The following is a 22,294-nucleotide window of genomic DNA, read 5'->3' as shown; positions in this document are numbered from 1 at the left end:
GTTGTGAGGGACCGGACTCACGGCGGCCATGTTGTGAGGGACCGGACTCACGGCGGCCATGTTGTGAGGGACCGGACTCACGGCGGCCATGTTGTGAGGGACCGGACTCACGGCGGCCATGTTGTGAGGGACCGGACTCACGGCGGCCATGTTGTGAGGGACCGGACTCACGGCGGCCATGTTGTGAGGGACCGGACTCACGGCGGCCATGTTGTGAGGGACCGGACTCACGGCGGCCATGTTGTGAGGGACCGGACTCACGGCGGCCATGTTGTGACGGACCGGACTCACGGCGGCCATGTTGTGAGGGACCGGACTCACGGCGGCCATGTTGTGAGGGACCGGACTCACGGCGGCCATGTTGTGAGGGACCGGACTCACGGCGGCCATGTTGTGAGGGACCGGACTCACGGCGGCCATGTTGTGAGGGACCGGACTCACGGCGGCCATGTTGTGAGGGTCAGGCGGCTGAAAGAAGATTCTTGACCTCGACCGTCACCTTCTCCAGTACTTTCCAGACGCCGCCCTCGATCCGCTCTCCAGTACTTTGGATCTTCTGTGTTGAAAACCAAATATCTGCAGTTCCTTGTGTCTACGAATAGGTGGCGGCCATGGTATGAAGCTCCATGCTATGAACGCTTGTCAGCGGCCAAGCCTTGAAGGGGAGACAGTGGGCGGCCATGTTGTGTGGGGCAGGTAGACACAAAATGCGGGAGTAAGTCAGCGTGACGGGCGGCATCTCGGGAGAGATGACGTTTCGTGTCGAGATCCTTCAGACTGTGGGCGGCCATGTTGTGTGGGGCAGGCTGTGGGCGACCATGTTGTGTGGGGCAGGCTGTGGGCCGCCATGTTGTGTGGGGCAGGCTGTGGGCGACCATGTTGTGTGGGGCAGGCTGTGGGCCGCCATGTTGTGTGGGGCAGGCTGTGGGCTGCCATGTTGTGTGGGGCAGACTGTGGTCGGCCATGTTGTGTGGGGCAGGCTGTGGGCCGACATGTTGTGTGGGGCAGGCTGTGGGCGGCCATGTTGTGTGGGGCAGGCTGTGGGCCGCCATGTTGTGTGGGGCAGGCTGTGGGCCGCCATGTTGTGTGGGGCAGGCTGTGGGCGGTGCCGGGGGGGGGGAGGAGGAGGAAGCCGAGCCGTCTGTCCCGCCCGCTGCTGCTGCTGCTGGAGCTGCGGCTGCAACATGAGCGGCGGCCGAGGCGCCCGGCGGCGGCGGTGGCAGCGGCGTTAGGATGCCGTTCGTGCAGCTGGACAAACCGTGGCAGGAGATGGAGGTGTCGAGCGTGAGTGAGGTGAGGGGTTTGGGCCGGGTAGAGGGAGCGGCCTGTACCTGGTCTGTCCCCGGCCTGTCCCCGCCACAGGCCCGGGGCCGCGGTGATGTCCGCCCGCCCGCGGCGGGACCCAGCAAAGAGCGCAGATGATGATGGCGTGAGGGCGCGGGCTGGGGAAGTGCGGGCTGGGAAAGTGCAGGGCCGGCAGCGGGGTGGGCTGGAGGATCAGTGCGGGTGGCCGGGTAATGGGGGGGGGGAGACGTGGATCAGTCGGGACTGAATGGCGGAATACACACGATGGGCCGAATGGCCCCATTCAGCTCCTGTAACTAGCAATGTTACAAAATTTTGAGATTTTAAAAATCAAGTCTGTAATTTATCCCATCAGATAAAGCATAAAAATAAGTTTAATTTGACACCTAATTCACTTTCATATCTCAAGTATTTAAAAAGTTATGGCCATTTTCATACTGGGAAATGAGCATCTTGTTCCCTATTGATTTTCTATGGACATAACAAAAAAGCTGTGATCGTGAACAGTCAAAAGCCCATAACTTTCTTAAAAATTAAGAGAACTGAATGAAATTTTCAGTTATCATAGATTGAAGCATTCTGAAACAAATATAAAATAATCTTACTTGGATGACCTGAAATTAAAGCATATAATTAGTTAGTTACCTAATTGTAGCTAATTTCAGACTTCAATTACTAGATCTAAACATCTATCCATTTCTTAATAAATGATTAACATTTTTAAATAGCCTAAATGTCCAAATAATATTCACAAATAATTCACAATAAAACATGATTTTTAAATCTCATTTACATTAATTTATAGGCCAAATGGAAGGAATTTAGTGTTTAATTGCTGTAAATAAATGCCCATTTAAATCAGCTTTCCAGTGGGTCCCTGTGGAACGCGCTGGTTTAGAACGTTCACATTGCGGTAGATTTGTGCCCCAAATGCCGAGAAAAATACTGCGGGATATAATGGGCCCAAATTGAGCTACTCGCAATATTAAACTTTGTATAAAGGGATCTTTAGAAGCCCTTTTTAATGTAAAAATATACAACCTAACTTCTGCTATTTGCTTTATGAGACCCTGCGGTTGCTGGCGGTCGCGGGTTTAGAGATTGATTTTTAAACTACTATAACTATTATTCAAGGCCTTTAAACCTAATAATAGCTTTTGCGACGGGGTCTTCCAGCGATTTTTCGTTAATAATTAACTAGGCTGAACATTTTCGATTGGAACAGCTTAGAGAAAATCGCGTTTTAAACCCGCCCCCTCTAAACGGCGCCAAAATCGCGCACACCCGCAGCAGCAGATCTTCAACGACGCTTCAGGTAGGCTTTGCAACATACCTACTGTAACTTGTGAACAAATGAAGAACAGGAATTTAATTGAAATATAAGTTGACGATATGCAGAGTACTGCCTTGCCGACTACAGATTCAGAAGGTTCAGAAGGCAAACGCCACGGCCACAGTCTGAGGAAGGGTCTCCGCACGAAGCCTCACCCACCCACTCGCTCCTTCACAGACGCCGCCCGACCCGCTGTCTTAGACAAGCACGAAGTTCTGGAATAACTCCGCGGGTCGGGCAGCATCTGGGGAGAAGGAATGGATCAAACAGCGCCGGAGACCGGTAGAGTCGCTGCCTCACAACGCCAGAGTCCCTGGTTCAATCCCAACTACGAGTGCTGTCTGTACGGAGTTTTACGTTCTTCCCGTGACCCGCGTGGGTTTTCTCCAGGTGCTCCGGTTTCCTCCCACACTCCAAAGATGTACAGGTTTGTAGGTTAATTGGTTTGGTAAAATTGGAAATTGTCCAGAGTGTGTGTGGGATAATCGTGTGCGGGGATCGCTGGTCGATGTCGACCTTGTGGGCCGAAGGGCCTGTTTCCGCGCTGTATCTCTGTGGTTTAAAAGAGTCATCGACGACCAAGTCATTGATCAAGTCAAGAGAGTTTATTGTCATGTGTCCCAGATAGGACAATGACATTCTTGCTTTGCTTCACCACAACAGAATATAGAAGGCATGAATACAGAACAGATCAGTGTGTCCATATACCATTGTATAAATATATACACACATGAATAAATAAAACAGATAAAGTGCAAATAAACTGATAATGGGCTATTAATGTTCAGAGTTTTGTTTGAGTTGAGTTCAATAGCCTGATGGCTGTGGGGAAGCAGCTATTGCTGAACCTGGACGTTGCAGTCTTCAGGCTCCTGTACCTTCTACCTGAAGGTAGCCGTTCACACTTCTAGTGGTATGTTCTATGGTAGACAAAAATGCTGGAGAAACTCAGTGGGTGAGGCAGCATCTATGGAGGGAAGGAAATAGGCAACATTTCAGGCCAAAACCCTTCTGAGTTTCTCCAGCATTTTTGTCTACCTTCGATTTTCCAGCATCTGCAGTTCCTTCTTGAACACACCAGTTCTATGTTATCCCACCTTCTCATCTACGCCTTACACACTAGGGGTAATTTACAGAGGCCAGTTAACCTACAAACCCGCACAGCTTTGGGATTGTGGGAGGAATCCAGAGCACGTCCAGCAGGCCTGTTACTGCTCCATATCTCTAAACTAATCTAAACCTGGAGGAAAACCACTCAGTCAGTCACAGGGAGAAGATGCAAACCACAGAGACAACACCTGAGGTCAGGATTGAACCTCGGTCTCTGCTGCTGTGAGGCAGCAGCTCGACCAGCTATGTGAGAGGTCCGTTCAGTGTTTGATGACCGCGGGAACAAGCTTGAGTCTGGTCACCAAGGTGCTGTAGGACGCCGGGCTTCCCCAGCTGAGCCCTGAACCGTTTACTCATCGTGGGTGAGAAAAGGCAAAGTTCTGGAGACACTCGGTGGGGCGGGCAACATCTGTGAAAGGGAGTGGACGAGTGCCGATTCAGCCTGGGGCCGATGTAACAGAAGATAACTGCACTAACTGGTAGCTCACACTTAATGTTTAAGAAGGAACTGCAGATGCTGGAAAAATCAAGGTAGACAAAAATGCTGGAGAAACTCAGCGGGTGAGGCAGCATCTGTGGAGCGAAGGAATAGGCGATGTTTCGGGTCAAGGCCCTCCTTCAGACCTATTCCTTCGCTCCATAGACGCTGCTTCACCCGCTGAGATTCTCCCGTATTTTTGTCTACCTTTGGTAGCTTATACTTAAGTCTGTTTGCATCAGCACGAGCTAGTAGGAAAGGCTGTTATCAAATTGTGTATTCTTGTGATTATTGATCAGAGAAATTGATGATTTACTCGGATCAATAATTTGAGGAACCTGGCTAATAAAGTTGGCAGTGTTGAAACGAAATGTTGTCCGTCCATTCCCTCCACAGAACCTGCTGAATTCCTCCAACACTGTCACATTTGCTCAGTATTCTAGCTTTTGTAGCTCCTTGTGTTGACGCTGGAGACGAACCTGATGCCTGGCACGCATCAACGTGCCCTTCCACTGACACTTGCCGCAGAACAAGGCAGGGAAACTGAGATGATGGAGCATCTTGAGGGGTTAAGTTTCGTTAGAAAAGGCTTGATCACAGAAACCCGGGCTCAATCTGCAATGCAATACCGAGCTGCACCCTCAACGGTGTTTTGTTTGGATGAGGGATAAAAAGCGAGCTCCTCTCTTCTTTTTTTGAAGAAGAATAAGATCATTATTTCTCACGTCCTTAAAGTAAAATAGACAAATGTTGGAGTAGCTCAGCAGGACAGGCAGCATCTCTGTTGAGAAGGAATGGGTGACGTTTCGGCTCGAGACCCTTCTCCAGAGATGCTGCCGGTCCCGCTGAGTTATTCCAGCATTTTGTGTCTATCTTCAATTTAAACCAGCATCCACAGCTCTTTCCTGCACAAAGTTGGATATCTAGTTGTGATCACATGGGAGTCCTCCTTTGTTCAAATTGGCTGTTCTGTGGCCTACAGCCCGGCAGTGTCTGCAATTTCAAAGGTTATATCAGCTGTAAAGTACTTGGGATGGGCTAAAAGGTTTATGAAGGCATAATCTAAAAACATGTTTTTATGGAAGAATGTAGGTTTTGATATAAAATTGGAAGGAAAAAAAGAATTGTAACCTGTGGTGGCCAGTGCAGTTGGGCATGCTTGACAATAGAAACCTCTAGAATGGTTAGATCTAGTTTTTGATGCAGTGTGCAAATTCTTTGTCTGCTGTATGAAGTCCTCGTTTTAGTTCACATTCTCAGGAAAGTTAGTTGGGCAAGATGTGAAAGACGTGTTGTGTATAAATCGGCCACTATTCCACAATGTTTTTCGAGCATCTTCGAGCTTTTTTTGTGGACACAAGGAACTGCAGAAGTTGGAATCTTGCATGGAACACAAATTGCTGGAGTAACTCAGCAGGTCAGGTGGCATTTCTGGAGAACATGTTTTGGGTGAGGACCTTTTTTCCAATTGATTGTAGCGGGGGGGGGGGGGGGGGGGGGGGGGAAGAGGGGGAAGAGGGGGGGTTAGGTGTGTGCAGGCCAAAGGCCGGCGGGTGAAGAAGGGTCTCAACCCAAAACGCCACCTATCGGTCAGAAGAAGTGTCCCGATCCAAAATGTCACCTATCCATGTTATGTTCTCCAGGTATGCTGCCTGACCCGCTGAGGTGCAACAGCACTTTGTGACTTTTTGTTCTTGCTGGCAAATAAAATGTGGATACAGATGAGATGGCAGATGGGCGGACAAAGGCTGGAGATGAAAAGGGTGTCGGATAAGGAGAGAAGGGGAGTGAGATGTAAAACCAGAGGGAGGGATATAGATGAAACGGTGCAGGGGGAGTTAATGGGAAGTATGTATAGGCACTGGGAGTGGCCACAGGAAAGGAAAGCCCCCTCTCACCCTGGCCACAAACTCTTTGAATCACTTCCCTCTGGAAGGCGACTCCGGACGGTCAAAGCTGCCACAGCCAGACATAAAAACAGTTTTTATCCACGAGTAGTTGCTCTACTCAACAGCCACAAATCTGTAGCCTCCCTTTGATCTGGTATTTTGTTGGTTCACATGCTTGATCAATGGTGTTTTATCATGAATGTTTTATTATTATTAATGTTTAGTGTTTTCTGAGTCATTCATAACTGTCATTGTATATCATGTTGTTACTTGTGGGCGGAGCACCAAGGCAAATTCCTTGTATGTGAATACTTGGCCAATAAACGTAATTAAATTATTTAAAATGGGGGCATATTATTATCTAAAATTGGAGAATTCAATGTTCAGAGCTTGAGAACTTTTGTCATGTTTGGTTTAGTTTGGTTTTAGTTTTGGTTTATTTGGTTTAGTTTGGTCATGTGTACCGAGGTACAGTGAAAAGCTTTTAGTTGCGTGCTAACCAGTGGGTGGAGAGACAGTGCATGATTACAATCGAGCCTTCCACGGTGTACAGAGAGATGATAAAAGGAATAATGTACAAAAAAAATGTTTTAATGTTTTTAAAAAACAGGGATTTGAGAGTATGGAAGAACAGGGTCAGAAGATTTTTTGTCCTGCTCTCTTACAAAGTCTTTCTTGGCAGTTGGAAGCTCGTAGATAATACATGCTCGTTATGGAATTACCTATGCATGTATTTAGCCATTTAATTTTTTTAATATTACAAATGCCACATAATTGGAAATGTTCTGCTGACATTGGCAGCGATTAGAGGTGGCACTGTGGTGGAGCAGCTGGCACTACTGCCAGGCATCTGGCTTCATTCAGTCCTGACCCCGAGTGCTGTCTGCATATTCTCCCCGTGACTGTAGACACAAAATGCTGGAGAAACTCAGCGGGTGAGGCAGCATCTATGGAGAGAAGGAATTGGTGACGTTTTGGGTCGAGGCCCTTCCGGGTCTCCGTCGATGCTGCCTAGCCCGCTGAGTTTCTCCAGCATTTTGTGTCTACCTTTGATTTTACCAGCATCTGCAGTTCTCCCCATGACTGCTTGGTCGTCCTCCAGGCACGTTGGATTTTATCCACGCCTCAAAAGACGTGGCAGGTTATGTGGCCTCTATGTTGTTAAAGAAAATGTCCCAGGCCATGTGTAGGAGAAGGAATGGCTTGCAGAGGTACAGCAAAGGAAGGATTAACAGGATTACTCACCTGAGAACCAGCACGGGCCTGATGGGCCGAATGGACATTTTCTGGGTCAAGACCAGAAATGTTTGTCTTGTGGTCTATGTTTATTAGTTGACAATGAAGTCTCGCTTTAGTTAGATACGAAAATTATAGTTTTCTTAGCGAAGGGAAACTTTTAATTCTTAGCAAAGACTGGCTGGCAGCTTGTGGGAGCTCTCCCTTGGTTCAGCCCACATGTCCAGGCGCTGAGTGGATGGCAGCTTTGTGCTCAATAGGCAGTGGACCAAGCTCCCAGTCGCAACCTTGGTTATTTTTCCGTTTCAGTGAGTAATTGGAAGAGACAAGACAAACTATGGACCTGGAGGTTTGTCTGGAAGTTTTGGAGCCTTTACTGAGAGAAGAAGTGTCAGACGTTTTTTTTTTAGTTTAGTTTAGAGATACAGTGCGGAAACAGGCCCTTCGGCCCACTGAATCCATGCCGACCAGTGATCCCCACACACACTGTAACACCACTCCACACACACTCGGGGCAATTTACAATTCTACCAAGCCAATTAACCTGCAAACCTGTATGCCCTTGGAGTATGGGAGGAACCCCACGCAGGTCACGGGGAGAACGTACTAACTCTACAGACAGCACCCATGGTCAGGATGGAACCCGGGTCTCTGGCGCCGTGAGGCAGCAACTCTACCGCTGCGCCACCTTGCCGTCACTTCTCTCAAGTGAGAACGGTTTAGGTGGGAAACTTGGTACAGGTGGTGAAAATATCTCAACAAAAGGCTTTAGCAAAGGAGAAGTCATGAAGAGATGAAGAGAATTGAAAAGCAAGTAGGAAATATTCATTTAATTTAAACAAACCTATCTGATCTTTCTTTTCTCTGTGTTATTTTAGGACCAAATATATGTTTTACTACATTAAATTGGATTTGCTTTGTATTTAGACTGTTAAGGGATTAATGTTATTTGGCTCAATGTGTGGATAAAATATTAAGATTGTCTTGGTTTCCAGGCTGGGCTCTTGTGCTGAGGACATGGAAAATGTATTTTTTATATTAATATGGCACAGTCTGCAAATATTGGGGAGGGATGTGCTCACTTCATCCAAAAGAAATCCACTTAGGGAAAGTTGGTAAGATATGTCATAGTAAATAAAAGCCAGGGAAAGTAGATCCCAGAAATAACCGTGACATATATTTTGCCTCTGGTGTTCCAGGTTGCTTTCCTCACTGCATTTTCTGCGCTGGGGCAATGCTGTTTGCTCTCTTCACCCTGGTTTCCAGCACCCTCAATTTAACTAGGAAAAAGGACAAGAAGTGCTGGAGTAACTAAGAGGGTCAGACAGCATCTCTGGCGAACTTGGACAGGTGATGTTTTAGGTCAGGACCCTTCTTCAGACTACCCTCCATAACAAAAAAAGCACCCAGACCACAAATGGCACCTGGAGACCTGGACCCGCTTCAAGGTGACGACCGCCACGATAGATCACTGCAGGAAGTGATCTTGCTTTCTCTCCACTCTGCACTTGACACTCGGACAATAAAAACACACACGTGTGTGTGTGTGTGTGTTAGCCCCTCTGCTCTCCTCATTCTATCCCCATAATGTACAGCCAGTCTGTTGTAATTCACTACATTTGCTGACAACAGCTTGTTGGATGACTCAGAGTATAGGAGGGGGGGTTGATCATCAGATTAAATGGTGCTGGAACAACAGCGGTCACCGTATGTCATCTTGTTACTTGTGGGCGGAGCACCAAGGCAAATTCCTTGTATGTGAACACTTGGCCAATAAACTTACTTCACTTCACTTTGTTCTCAACATTTGTAAAGCCAGGTAACTGATTGCTGACTTTGGGAGAGGAAGTCCAAGGATCCTCGAAGCTTTCTTCATTGATGGGACGGTGGTGGAGAGAGTCAAGAACGTCAAGTTCCAGGGCACACATATCTATGAAGATCTGTCCTGGACTCGCTCAGCACATTGATACAATCATAAACAAAGCCCATCAACGCCTCTACCTCCTTAGAAAATTGGTACGTCGATGATTACTAATTTGAGCTTGTACTAGTGTGCAGTAGAGAGCTGGTTACATCACGACCTGGTTCAACAACTCAAAACGTCCAGGAACGAAGGAGATGACAAAAAGCTGTGTACATTGCCCGGTCCGTCACGGGTACTGACCTCCCCACCATCGAAGGGATCTACAGGAGTCGCTGCCTCAAAAAGGCAGCCAGCATCATCAGAGACCCACACCACCCTGACCATGCTCCCATTTCACTCCTGCCGCCAGCAGGAAGGTACAGGAGCCTGAAAACTAACGGAATCGGGAACAGCTTCTTCCCAACAACCATCTGGCCATTCTTCTTATCGAGTCCACACACAAGATTAGAAGTTGTGTCTGTCTTGTCGCTTCTTGTGCGTGGTGGTGGAAAGATTGGTGGAAACAGGGCCGTGACGTGAACGCTCTTTCCTTGACCCCACCAGGCTGTTGAACACCATGAACCGACCACACTCAGAACTACAAAATACCTTGGTTGCATGAGGGACTTTGTTTTGCACTATATTGGGTTCCTTCTTGAACTTTATTTTTGTTTGTTTGTTATATTATTTAGCGAGTACTGTGCTGGCAAACCTGTTGTGCTTCTGCAAGAAAGAATTTTGTTCCGTTTTGTGGCAATAAAACACTCTTGGCTTGGTGACTTGGTGGAATGTCCGTGGTAGGGTGGAGACCAAGGTATCAGTTACTTCCATAAACAGGCAGAAACAGAAAAAAACAAGTAAATGGAAGCACACTGCTGTAACTTCATGTATATCTGTCTGTTTCCAGCTCTGCACAGTCTTGGACTTGAATCATCCACAGTTTCTCTCTTCCCAGAGATTTCCTGGCATGCTGAGTGCTTCCAGCATTTTGTTATTGTTATAATTTTGAATTAGCCTGCCAGACATATTGAGATAAATAGCTCCCATCAGCACTATAATTTGTTAAGGACCTTTCTAAATACCAAACAAATCGTTCTGCAGCATTCATTCCAAAGGTTTCAAAATATATTGTTTTTTAGGCAAATCTATGATTTTTGAAGCATCCAAAATGTGTCACCAGATCGGTATGTGCTTTTCTTGCCACTATTCTTAAGTAATCAGTATATTCCTGATTGGCAATGAATGGCGGTGTAATTGATTGTGAATTAATTGCATCTAAACTAATCTATTTGCAACTCTAAATTGTCCTCCACACACTAACTGCACGCTTTCCGTCTCATTTATAAGAAATACTGTGCTGTTTGTGGAATATGGCAGATTTTGTCCAATGCTAGAAGTGAATGGTTTTATTGTCCTGGGTTATTGTGGAGGTGTGCCGAGCCGATGTAATAGAAGATCAGTCAGTTGATCTTGGTGAGTGTGATGAGGAATTGTGACGCAGGATTGCTGAAATGCGTGGGTGAAGTAACAAAGAACTGCTTGCATTGGTTGTCAACGTCTTGAAGTACAATTTATATTCCTTGCCATACTCTTGTCTGAATATATTCCTCTGCATTCATGTCTCATCAGGAATTAAGTTTTGCCATTTTTCACTGATAAAACGAATGTTGCACAGGATTAGATTTTTAGCTTCCGCGCAGACGAGGGGCGTTTAATGAGACAAACACCGCAGTAGTTTGACCATCTAAGTTTTTTAATCCAAATAGCATTCGTATAAATAACGCTGCCGCAATTGAAAATGGCAAATAGCCAGTTTAATTAGCAAAAGAGGCAAATATTTGAGCTGCTGCCTCACAGCGCCAGAGACCCGGGGTCAATCCAGACCTCGGCTGCTGTCTGTGTGGAGTTTGCTCGTCCCCCCTGTGACCACGCAGGTTTCCTCCTGTTTCCTCCCAGGTCCCAAAGACATGCAGGTTAATTGGCCTCTATAAGTTGCCCCATGGCATGTTGGGATTGGATGAGAAAGTAGGTTAACATAGGACCAAGTAACCAAGAAGAAGAACTACTGTGCATGGGTGATCGATGGGCGGTGTGGACTCGGTGGGCCAAAGGGCCTGTTTCCATCCTATATCTGTACACTAAAATCTATTTACCCCCTAAGGTTGTACAGCCATACGACTTGGTGTCATACAAGTTAGGGGAGTCTCCATGAGTGTCGTTTACTGGATAATCCAAAGATACAGACAATCACTTTTGAATGAACACAGCTAACAGAGGCCAAGGGTGTTCTGCTTCAATTTGTTTGCCGGGTTATCCAAATAAGGGCCACTTGGAACCCTTTTTTATTCTTGATCAAGTGGGCAATCAAATCTAATAAAAAGTGTCGTTGTTGCTGGCCAAGGCAGACGTGAATTAGTAACGTCAGCAACTTGAAGGTAGACAAAAATGCTGGAGAAACTCAGCGGGTGAGGCAGCATCTGTGGAGCGAAGGAATAGGTGATGTTTCGGGTCGAGACCCTTCTTCAGACTGATGTGGGGGTGGGGGGGGGGGGGGGGGTGAAGAAGAAAGGAAGAGGCGGAGACAGTGGGCTGTGGGAGAGCTGGGAAGGAGGAGGGGAAGGATGGAGAAAGCAAGGACTACCTGAAATTGGAGAAGTCAATGTTCATACCGCTGGGGTGTAAACTACCCAAGTGAAATATGAGGTGCTGCTCCTCCAATTTGCGGTGGGACTCACTCTGGCCATGGAGGAGGCCCAGGACAGAAAGGTCGGATTCGGAATGGGAGGGGGAGTTGAAGTGCTGAGCCACCGGGAGATCAGGTTGGTTATTGCGAACTGTGCGGAGGTGTTGGGCGAAGCGATCGCCAAGCCTACGCTTGGTCTCACCGATGTAGAGCAGTTGACACCTAGAGCAGCGGATACAATAGATGAGGTTGGAGGAGGTGCAGGTGAACCTCTGCCTCACCTGGAAAGACTGCTTGGGTCCTTGGATGGAGTCGAGGGGGGAGGTAAAGCGACAAGAGTAGCATTTCCTGCGGTTGCAAGGGAAAGTGCCCGGGGAGGGGGTGCTTTAATGGAGTCCACAAAGCCAAAGTGCTTGACCATTGCTACAGAGGAGTTACCCGATCCAGCACTTTGCAGACTAGCATATATCATTGCTTATACATTGGCTGCTGTATATTCCTCGTGGTCTAACTGTTCAATTAGTGGATCAAGGTAGATCCCTCACTCATAGATACATGGACAATCGATGCAGTAAGCCATTCGGCCCTTCGAGCCAGCACCGCCATTCAATGTGATCATGGGTGATCATCCACAATCAGTACCCCGTTCCTGCCTTCTCCCCATATCCCTTGACTCCGCTATCTTTAACAGCTCTATCTAACTCTCTCTTGAAAGCATCCAGAGACTCGGCCTCCACCGCCTTCTGAGGCAGAGAATTCTACAGATTCACAACTCTCTGGTTGAAAAAGTTTTTCCTCATCTCCGTTCTAAATGGCTTACCCCTTATTCTTAAACTGTGGCCCCTGGTTCTGGACTCCCCCAACATCGGGAACATGTTTCCTGCCTCTAGCGTGTCCAATCCCTTAATAATCTAATATGTTTCAATAAGATGCCCTCTCATCCTTCTACATTCCAGAGTATAAAAGCACAGCCTCTTCTTTCTATCAACATATGACAATCCCGCCATCCCGGGAATCAGCCTTGTGAACGTACGCTGCACTCCCTCAATGCTTGTACATTGGCTGCTGTATATTACTAGTGGCCTAACTGTTCAGTTAGTGGATCAAGGTAGATCCCTCGCTCCCTTGGCCCTTTTGTCGCCAGTGCAGTCACGGCCATTCTGCCACAGAATACATCCTTGGTCAAACCTTTGTCTATCATTTTGAGAACTGTCAGGCTCTTTGGTGAGGCTCCAAGCAGATACGCTGAAGGAGAATCCCAGAAGATTCTGTAAGAATACTAGTAATAATAATTTATATTATGGGCGCCTTTCAAGAGTCTCAAGGACAAAGTAAGACGGTAGCCAAGAAGAGGGCAGATCACCTTAAGGATCAGTGTGATAAATCCACACGTGGATCAAAGGGAAAAGACGAGGTCTTAAACAATGGAAGGGAGGCTGGTTTGCGTGATGGTCTGGGCTGTGTCCACAAATCTTTGCGATTTTGTGCAGTCTTGGATGGAGCTGTTCCCAACCCATGCTGAGATGCATCCCGATAAAACGCATTCCAAGGTGCATCTGTAGAAGTTGCATCCTCTGTCATTTGTTGACGTTCAGTCTAGGATTTCCCACCCATCCCTCGATCAGTATCCACCTCCAGTCCTTGGTCGGCCTCCCTTCACCCCCTCCACCGCGTGGTCACCACTTCACACCCCCCCCCCCCACTCCATGTGCTGTCTTCCTTCCCCTCCCCACTTGCTCCAGTCCATTTGTTTTGTTTCAGTCTCCCTCCTCTTCCACTTCCTCACCCTCCATCACCTCCTCTCTGAGTTGTTTCTTGACTCTGGCTATTGTTGGAATTGCCCTCTTACAAACTGTATGACCTTTGATTTGTCTCATTGCATCTGGAGATATTTTCTAAATTAAAGACTGTGTATCATTCTGATGTCATCGTGTACAAGTTTGCTTGACTGTTCGGTTTTAGTCTTGGTGTTGTAATTAAAGGATCTGAAGTCAATTAAGTCAAATTCCGCAGAAGGATCTCTTGAAGTTAATTAAAAAGGAACCTAACTTGTTTTTTGTGCCTGCAGATTGAAGTATTTCACTGCTGTAGACTAACTTGGTTTTGGAGCATTGTTATTGTCTTGACGGTTAGCATCAAATGAAATAAGTAGCGTATTAAGAAATACATGCTTCTCGTACTTGCTTTATGATCATTTTACATCTGTGGGTCAGGTAAAACTTTAGAAATTTGAATGTCTTGGAAGATTTGGGTTGTATTTGAAAATGATTATATTTTCAAAAAACTTGTGCATCTTGTCCGTCATTTGATAAAGGGAATAATGTGAATAACGTTTTGTGCAAGGTAAAGTCTGATCAAAGATAGGCCGAGAGTCTTCAATGAGGCAGCTCAGGACTGTTTGAGTGTCTTGTGAGAAAGATTTCCTTCTGCTGTATTGAATGCACGCATCTGGTGTCGGATATTGCTGACTCTTCTGAATTTACAGAATGAAGGGGCTGTCCCACTGTACGAGCTAATTCAAGAGTTCTCCCGAGTTTCCCCTGATTCGAACTCGGGGAATTACGGTAATAGCCGCTCGTAGGTACTCAGGGACATATTTCAACATGTTGAAAAACTTCACGAGCTTACCGCGTTTCCCGAGTACCTGCTGTTAGCGTTACGAGCCGCTAAGAGACGTCCCGAGCTCCGACGTACCCGCTACATACATTCTACGTGCTTACCACGAGTTAGATTTTTTTTTTAAACTCGGGAGAGCTCTTGAATTAGCTAGTACAGTGGGACAAGCCCTTAAGTTGGCAAAAGGGAGAAATGGTTGAATCGTATGTGCCTCGCTGTGCATTTGTAAACAGTTATGAAGTGAGGATAGACACTAAAGGCTGGAGTAACTCAGCAGATCAGTCAGCATCTCTGGAGAGAAGGAATAGGTGACGTTTCGGATCGAGACCCTTCTTCATACTGAGAGTCAGGGGAAATGGAAAGGAGAGATATAGATGGTGATGTAGAGAGATACTGAACAAATGAATGAAAGATATGCACAAAAGTAACGATGATAAAGGAAACAGGCCATTGTTAGCTGTGGGCTGGGTGAGAACCAGTTACAGACAATGAGACTCAACAAGACGACTTTGAAACTAGTACACCTACTTGGGTGGAGGGGAATGGAGGAGGAGGGGATGCAAGGGTAACTTGAAGTTAGAGAAATCAATATTCATATCGCTGGGTTGCATGCTGGAACAGCACCTCATATTTCGCTTGGGCAGCTTAGTCTCAGTCTGAATAAGAGTCTCAACCCGAAACGTCACCTTGGTTCTTGGTTTCTTGGTCCTCCAAAATATTCCAAATGGAATTTAAACTGGAGGTGGTGAAGGGAGGGCTTAAGCCAGAAAGGGTTATTGGGAAGAAAGAGCTACTTTAAATTTAGTTGCATCTGGTTGGGTGGAGATTATTCCATGCTTTAATTGTGCGGGGGAAGAACGAATTGCCGTATTCATCTTATTTATTTATTTATTTATTTATTTATTTATTCCGAACAAGTAAAGACATTAAAGACATTAATAGTAACAAAATCGAAATTATCAAACAATCGGACATTACAATCAATATTTACAAAGCAAAGAAAAGAACAAAAGCAAAGATCCAATGTGTCTGTACAAGCTCGAAAAGGAGTGAGAAGAAGAATAACTTATTAAATCTCACCCCTTTTCCCCAACACTTCTACCATATTTAAAAATCAATTAATTAATAATAATAATAATAATTGACTGATGACTGACTGACCTGCTGTATACATGCTGACTGATCTGCTGTATACATCTTTGTAGCTGGGATCACAAATTGGATCGAATGCCCTCGTCTGCTCCTAATTGGTTTGGTGTAGGTCTTGTAGTCTATGTCGAGCTGACCATTTAACATTTTATAAAAACAGGTCAAACGGTGAGCTTCACGTCTGTCTTGGAGAGGGTTCCACCCCAGAGAATTCAAAAGTTTGGTGACACTCGCTTCTCTCTCATAGGTGTTAGTAACAAATCGAACTGCCTGTCTTTGGACACGTTCGATGGAAGAATTTTTTTTATTTGTGTATGGGTCCCATGCTGCAACTGCGTAGTCCAAATGAGGTCTAACGAGGGTGAAGTATAGCTTCTCCTTGACAGAAGTTGAACAATGATGAAAGTTGCGCCTCAGAAAGTTTAGGACACCTGTTGCTTTCACCGTTGCATGATGAGTCTGACCATTCCAACGCAGATCATTCTGTAATTTGATGCCAAGATACTTGGTTTCTTTGGATTCTTCAAGGGTGGCACCAAGTATATTGTAAGATGTTTCGCCTGGATTCCTCTTTCTGGTGACACGGGTAGTTTCACATTTGGAAGGGATAGGGAGTCTTGGATGACAGAGGATATTACAGGTTAGATCAAGGAGAAATAAAACATACTATGGTATAGGCGGCTCAGATTGATCAGTCGCTGGAGCATTACAGAGTGTATGGAAGAGAATTTGAAAGAAAATAGGAGACTAAAAACCCTTTATATCCATGGCAAGTAAGATTGAGGAGATTCCCAAGATATTTACCATGGAAACAGTGTGCCCAAAAATGTGTGGAGCCAAGCGTTGTGGAAGATGGTGAGGGGTGCATGGATAATCTGGAGCTGGTCGGTGTCGAGGAAGGAGGATGTGTTCAATGTTATGGTAAGTCCTGTGTTCTTCGATCCCCAGGGCTGGATGGATGACGTATCCGGGGTTGTTTTGAGAAGTAAGGGTGGAGGTAGTTAGGCTCGGACGTTTAGCATCTTTGTCAGCCATGGATGAATTGCCGGAGGAGATCTAATGTTATTCCTTTGTCGAAGGACCATAGAGATAAATCAGGTAATTATAGGCCAGAGAGCCTTGCATGAAAGGTAGGGAAAGATCGGGAGAAAATCCCGAAGGATAGAATTTGTGTAGATTTGGAAAAGCAAATACACTGATGGTTAGTAGACAAAAGTGCTGGAGAAACTCAGCGGGTGCAGCAGCATCTATGGAGCAAAGGAAATAGGCAACGTTTCGGGCCGAAACATCACCTATTCCTTCGCTCCACACATGCTGCCTCACCCGCTGAGTTTCTCCAGCACTTTTGTCTACCTTCGATTTTCCAGCATCTGCAGTTCCTTCTTAAACACAATGATAATTAGCATGTGCGGAGGGAATCCTGTCTCTTAAAATTTGAATGAGTTTTGTCAGGAGGTAACTAGGGAGGTTGGTGAAGGGAGACGTCTTTGTGGAGTTTAGTAACGCATTTGATAAGGTCCCACAAGGCCAATTGAACCAAGGAAAATTGGCTCAGTCAGACATTGGTATGGAGGGATGCTTTTCTGATTGGGTGCCTGAGATCATTTTGGTAAGTGAAATGGGGGAAGGGTATTGAAGCTTGGTGAGGAATGTTGAAAAACAGAGGGACATTGAGGTTTGTCCATGGCTTACTGAAAATGGCAACACAATAGATATGAGAATAATGTTTAGTGCAAGATAAAGCCAGTAAAGTCCAATCAAAGGTGGTGAAGAAGTTTAACCCTTGGACTACCTCTAATCAGACCTGACTGGACTTTAGATTGCTCTAAACGTTATTCCCTTTATCATGTTTCTGTGCACTGTGGGTGGCTCAATTGTAATCACGTATAATCTTTCTGCTGAAGCAATAAAAAGATTTTCACTGTGCCTGACACAAGACAATAAACTAAACTGTGATAAATGTCAATTTCAAGAAGCCAATTTAACGCACACTTTTGTAACTTGTATAAAAACGCAACATTTTTGGACGGACATTTTAAAATTATTTCTAAAGTTATCGATAATCAACTGGACTCAGATCCAAAATTAATAATATTAGGATTATCAGAACATACCACAAACTTTACGATCAGCCAGAGACACTTTCTTGATTACAGCCTAATAACTGCAAAATAATTATTTCTTACATTTTAGAAAAAAACAGCAACCCCCACAATTAAAATGTGGATTACGGAAATGACCGAGACCTTCATTTGGAAAAAATAAGATTTGGCTTAATTGACAAACCAGAACTATTTTTTAAAATATGGTCTCCATTTATTGAATTTTTTAAAAAGTAAACTGGTTTAACACAAAATTAAAGTCAAAACTTGCGTTTAGGGTTGGATGAACAACTATACTCAACATCTCCCGGATCTATCTCCACAATCTTTATATTTGTAATCTTTCTTGCTTTCTATTTGTTTATAGTTTATCTTATCTCTTTCTTTCCTTATTTCTTTTCTTTAAAAAAAAACATTAAAAATTGAAGCTATGTAAGAACTCTGTAGCTAGTTTGTCGTTTATTACTATTTGTACATATGCTTTTATTAAAAATATATGATAAAAAATAAATAAATGAATAAATAAACTGAGTTATAAATAAGACGGTTCCTTCTTTTGCTGGAATCATATTTACTGCATCTTAATCAATGAAAAACCGATCCATGATTAAGTAAATTGATTCTGCATTGTTCATCATTATCTCTGGGATTCATTTTGACCAATTTTCTTTATTTCAGTTTTTTTTACTCAAGTTCAAGTTCAAGTTAGTTTATTGTCATGTGTCCCTGTATAGGACAATGAAATTCTTGCTTTGCTTAAGCACACAGAAAATAGTAGGCATTTACTACAAAACAGATAAATGTGTCCATATACCATGATATAAATATATACACACATGAATAAATAAACTGATAGTGCAAATAACAGAAAGTGGTTGGTAATAATCAGAGTTTTGTCCGAGCCAGGTTTAATAGCCTGATGGCTGAGGGGAAGTAACTATTCCTGAACCTGGTTGTTGCAGTCTTCAGGCTCCTGTACCTTCTACCTGAAGGTAGCAGGGAGATGAGTGTGTGGCCAGGATGGTGTGGGTCTTTCATGATACTGCCAGCCTTTTTGAGGCAGCGACTGCGATAGATCCCCTCGATGGAAGGAAGGTCAGAGCCGATGATGGACTGGGCAGTGTTTACTACTTTTTGTAGTCTTTTCCTTTCCAGGGCGCTCAAATTGCCGAACCAAGCCACGATGCAACCGGTCAGCATGCTCTCCACTGTGCACCTGTAGAAGTTAGAGAGAGTCTTCCTTGACAATCCGACTCTCCGTAATCTTCTCAGGAAGTAGAGGCGCTGATGTGCTTTTTTGATGATTGCATTAGTGTTCTCGGACCAGGAAAGATCTTCAGAGATGTGCACGCCCAGGAATTTGAAGCTCTTGACCCTTTCAACCATCGACCCGTTGATATAAATGGGGCTGTGGGTCCCCCTCCTACTCCTTCCAAAGTCCACAATCAGTTCCTTGGTTTTGCTGGTGTTGAGGGCCAGGTTATTGCGCTGGCACCATATGGACAGTTGCTCGATCTCTCTTCTGTACTCTGACTCATCCCCATCAGTGATACGCCCCACAATAGTGGTGTCGTCAGCGAACTTGATGATGGAGTTCGCACTGTGGTTCGCTACGCAGTCATGGGTATAGAGTGAGTACAGCAGGGGGCTGAGCACGCAGCCTTGAGGTGCTCCCGTGCTGATTGTTATTGAGGCTGACACATTTCCACCAATACGAACAGACTGTGGTCTGTGGACGAGGAAGTCGAGGATCCAGTTGCAGAGGGATGCGCAGAGACCCAGTTCTGCGAGTTTGGTAACCAGTTTGGAGGGGATGATTGTGTTAAATGCCGAGCTGTAATCAATGAATAACAGCCTGACATATGAGTTTTTGTTGTCCAAGTGGTCCAGTGCGGAGTGGAGGGCCAGCGAGATCGCATCCACCGTTGATCTGTTGTGGCGGTATGCGAACTGCAGTGGGTCCAGGTTTTTGTCGATGTAGGAGTTGATTTGCTCCATGATCAACCTCTCAAAGCACTTCATCACCACCGGCGTTAGTGCCACTGGTCGATAGTCATTGAGGCATGTCACCTTACTCTTCTTGGGCACCGGTATAATTGATGCCCTTTTAAAGCAGGTGGGGACCTCAGACCTCAGAAGTGAGAGATTGAAAATGTCCGTAAAAACTCCCGCCAGTTGGTCCGCACAGGTTTTTAGAACACGGCCGGGTATACCATCAGGACCAGGTGCTTTTCGGGGGTTCACCCCTCTGAAGGATTTCCTGACATCGGCCTCTGTGACTGAGACTGAAATGCCATCGCAGCGAATGGGGGATCGGGCAGGCACATCAGTATTCTCCCTGTCAAAGCGTGCGTAAAATGCATTGAGCTCGTCAGGGAGTGATGTTACACCGGCATTCGAGCTGCCTCCTGGTTTTGCCTTGTAGGAGGTGATTGCATTCAGACCCTGCCACAGCTGCCGAACATCTGTCTCGTCCTCCAGTTTGGAGCAGAAGTCCCTTTTGGCCTTTCTGATGGCCTTACCAAGGTCGTATCTGGTCTTCATGTAGGCCACTGTATCATCGGAGGTGAATGCCCTGTGTCTGGACTTCAGGAGAGTGCGGATCTCAAAGTTCATCCAAGGTCATGGTTGTGAATTATTGAATGGTAATGTAGTTTTGGGGTCATTCTGGCACTGAGTGCACAATTGTCATTAATAAACGCAATATTTATTTACAGATTCCATGGTTAGCCATCCTTCCAAACCTTTTGGCTACAAATTTATAGCCTTTAGACTTCTTTAGAAATTGACAGAGGTAAACAAAAATGCTGGAGAAACTCAGCGGGTGAGGCAGCATCTATGGAGCGGAAGAATAGGCGGCGTTTCGGGTCGAGAACCTTTTTCAGACTGATGGGGCGGGAAGAAGAAAGGAAGAGGCGGAGACAGTGGGCTGTGGGAGAGCTGGGAAGAGGAATTTAGAATTTGTCTTTTGTTTGTCAGCATCTGCCTCATAATATTCTGCTGAGTGAATAGTTACAACGGTGAAAACTGGAAGATTAAAAACTAGAAAGCACTGTCTATGTATATTGAATGATTTTATAATTATCCCTTCCTTGAATGTTGAATCAGTATCCAAACCCAGGGGAACGACTGCACCCATGAAATTATCTTGGTGTCTGTTGTGTATATTATGTAGTCAACTCTTAATTTTAAACCGTTGATGTTCAAAACACCTAATTATGAATTCAGTTCGAATGAAATCGCGTTTAGAGTTGACATTAGACCCTGTAAACATTTTGTATCGCTTTAATTTAGTGGAGTTTTGTGCGAATACTTAGAACTGATAACTTCCAGTTTTTTTGTTTAAGAAAGAACTGCAGATGCTGGAAAAATCGAAGGTAGACAAAAATGCTGGAGAAACACAGCGGGTGAGGCAGCATCTGTGGAGCGAAGGAATAGGTGACGTTTCGGGTCGAGACTGAAGAAGGGTCTCGACCCGAAACGTCACCTATTACTTTGCTCCATCGATGCTACTTTCAGTTCTTTTAGTTTATTGTCACGTGTACCGAGCTTTTGTTGCGTGCTACCCAGTCAGCGAAAAGACGATACGTGATTACAATTGAGCCATTCACAGTGTACAGATGCATGATTAAAGGGAATAACGTTTAGTGCAAGGTAAAGCCAGTGACGTCCAATCAAAGATACTCCGAATATAATATATTATACCCAATGGTAATGTTCATTGGATAATACAATCAGAATAGATTCTTGGCCATCCGAGCAACAAAAGAGTCAAAAAAGAGATCCCAGTTAAATCCCACGTTCACACACTAGATCCAGAGCTCTAGACTTTTTTACTCTTCATCCCAAAAGTATTTAAATGTGACGAGAGTGGTTACTTCTACTATCCTTTCAAGCAATGATTTCCAGACCACTGCCTTCCTCGCAATGAAATTATCTTACCTCTAATTTTTCAACAAAGTATTTTAAATCCATTTTGAAATCTAGATCTAGGAAAAACTCCATGGAATAATTGCTCTTTAAGATGTCTCTGTTAAGGTATAATAAAAAGGAACTGCAGATGCTGGTCTATATCAAAGATTGACACGAAACATGCTGGAGTAATAGCAGTTTAGGCAGCATCTCTGGCGAAAATATATAGGCGACGTTTGGAGTCAAACTGATGAACCGAAATGTCACATATCTTTTTTCTCTAAGAGATGCTGCCAGAGCCGCTGAATGACTCCAGCATTTTGTGTCTATTTTTGTTAAGGTTATTCTATCTCTCTGTCACACTGTAACCTTGCTCTGATTTCACTTTTGATTGTTCATCTAGAATAATATTTATTTTGCAGTACCTTGGTGCCATTTCACAGCGAATGCAACCTTCCTCAATGCCTGGCTTCTGTTCTCTAATATCCTTCTCCAGCACTGTGTTAGTCACGTCCGTTCTTCTCATTCATGATCAATATTATTTCAATGACAACGTTTTCTGACTAAGCTCTTTGGTT

The 22,294-nt window shown here is 45.0% G+C and overlaps 1 protein-coding gene across 1 annotated transcript in view; it reads left to right on the top strand.

The window, feature by feature from the left end:
* The first annotated feature begins 1,118 nt into the window (after positions 1-1,118).
* The window catches only part of LOC116979236 (ribosomal protein S6 kinase alpha-6), an 83,246-nt gene continuing 62,070 nt past the window's right edge, over positions 1,119-22,294 (top strand). Inside the window, exon 1 of the mRNA XM_033030820.1 lies at positions 1,119-1,293. Coding sequence (XP_032886711.1) covers positions 1,234-1,293 — 60 coding nt within the window. The 5' untranslated portion in view covers positions 1,119-1,233. The remainder of the gene's footprint in view (positions 1,294-22,294) is intronic.

Source organism: Amblyraja radiata, chromosome 12 (assembly GCF_010909765.2).
Source record: "Amblyraja radiata isolate CabotCenter1 chromosome 12, sAmbRad1.1.pri, whole genome shotgun sequence".
Classification (NCBI taxonomy): domain Eukaryota; kingdom Metazoa; phylum Chordata; class Chondrichthyes; order Rajiformes; family Rajidae; genus Amblyraja; species Amblyraja radiata.
Note: the sequence above shows the minus strand (reverse complement) of the source record. Positions and strands in the feature narration are given on the sequence as shown.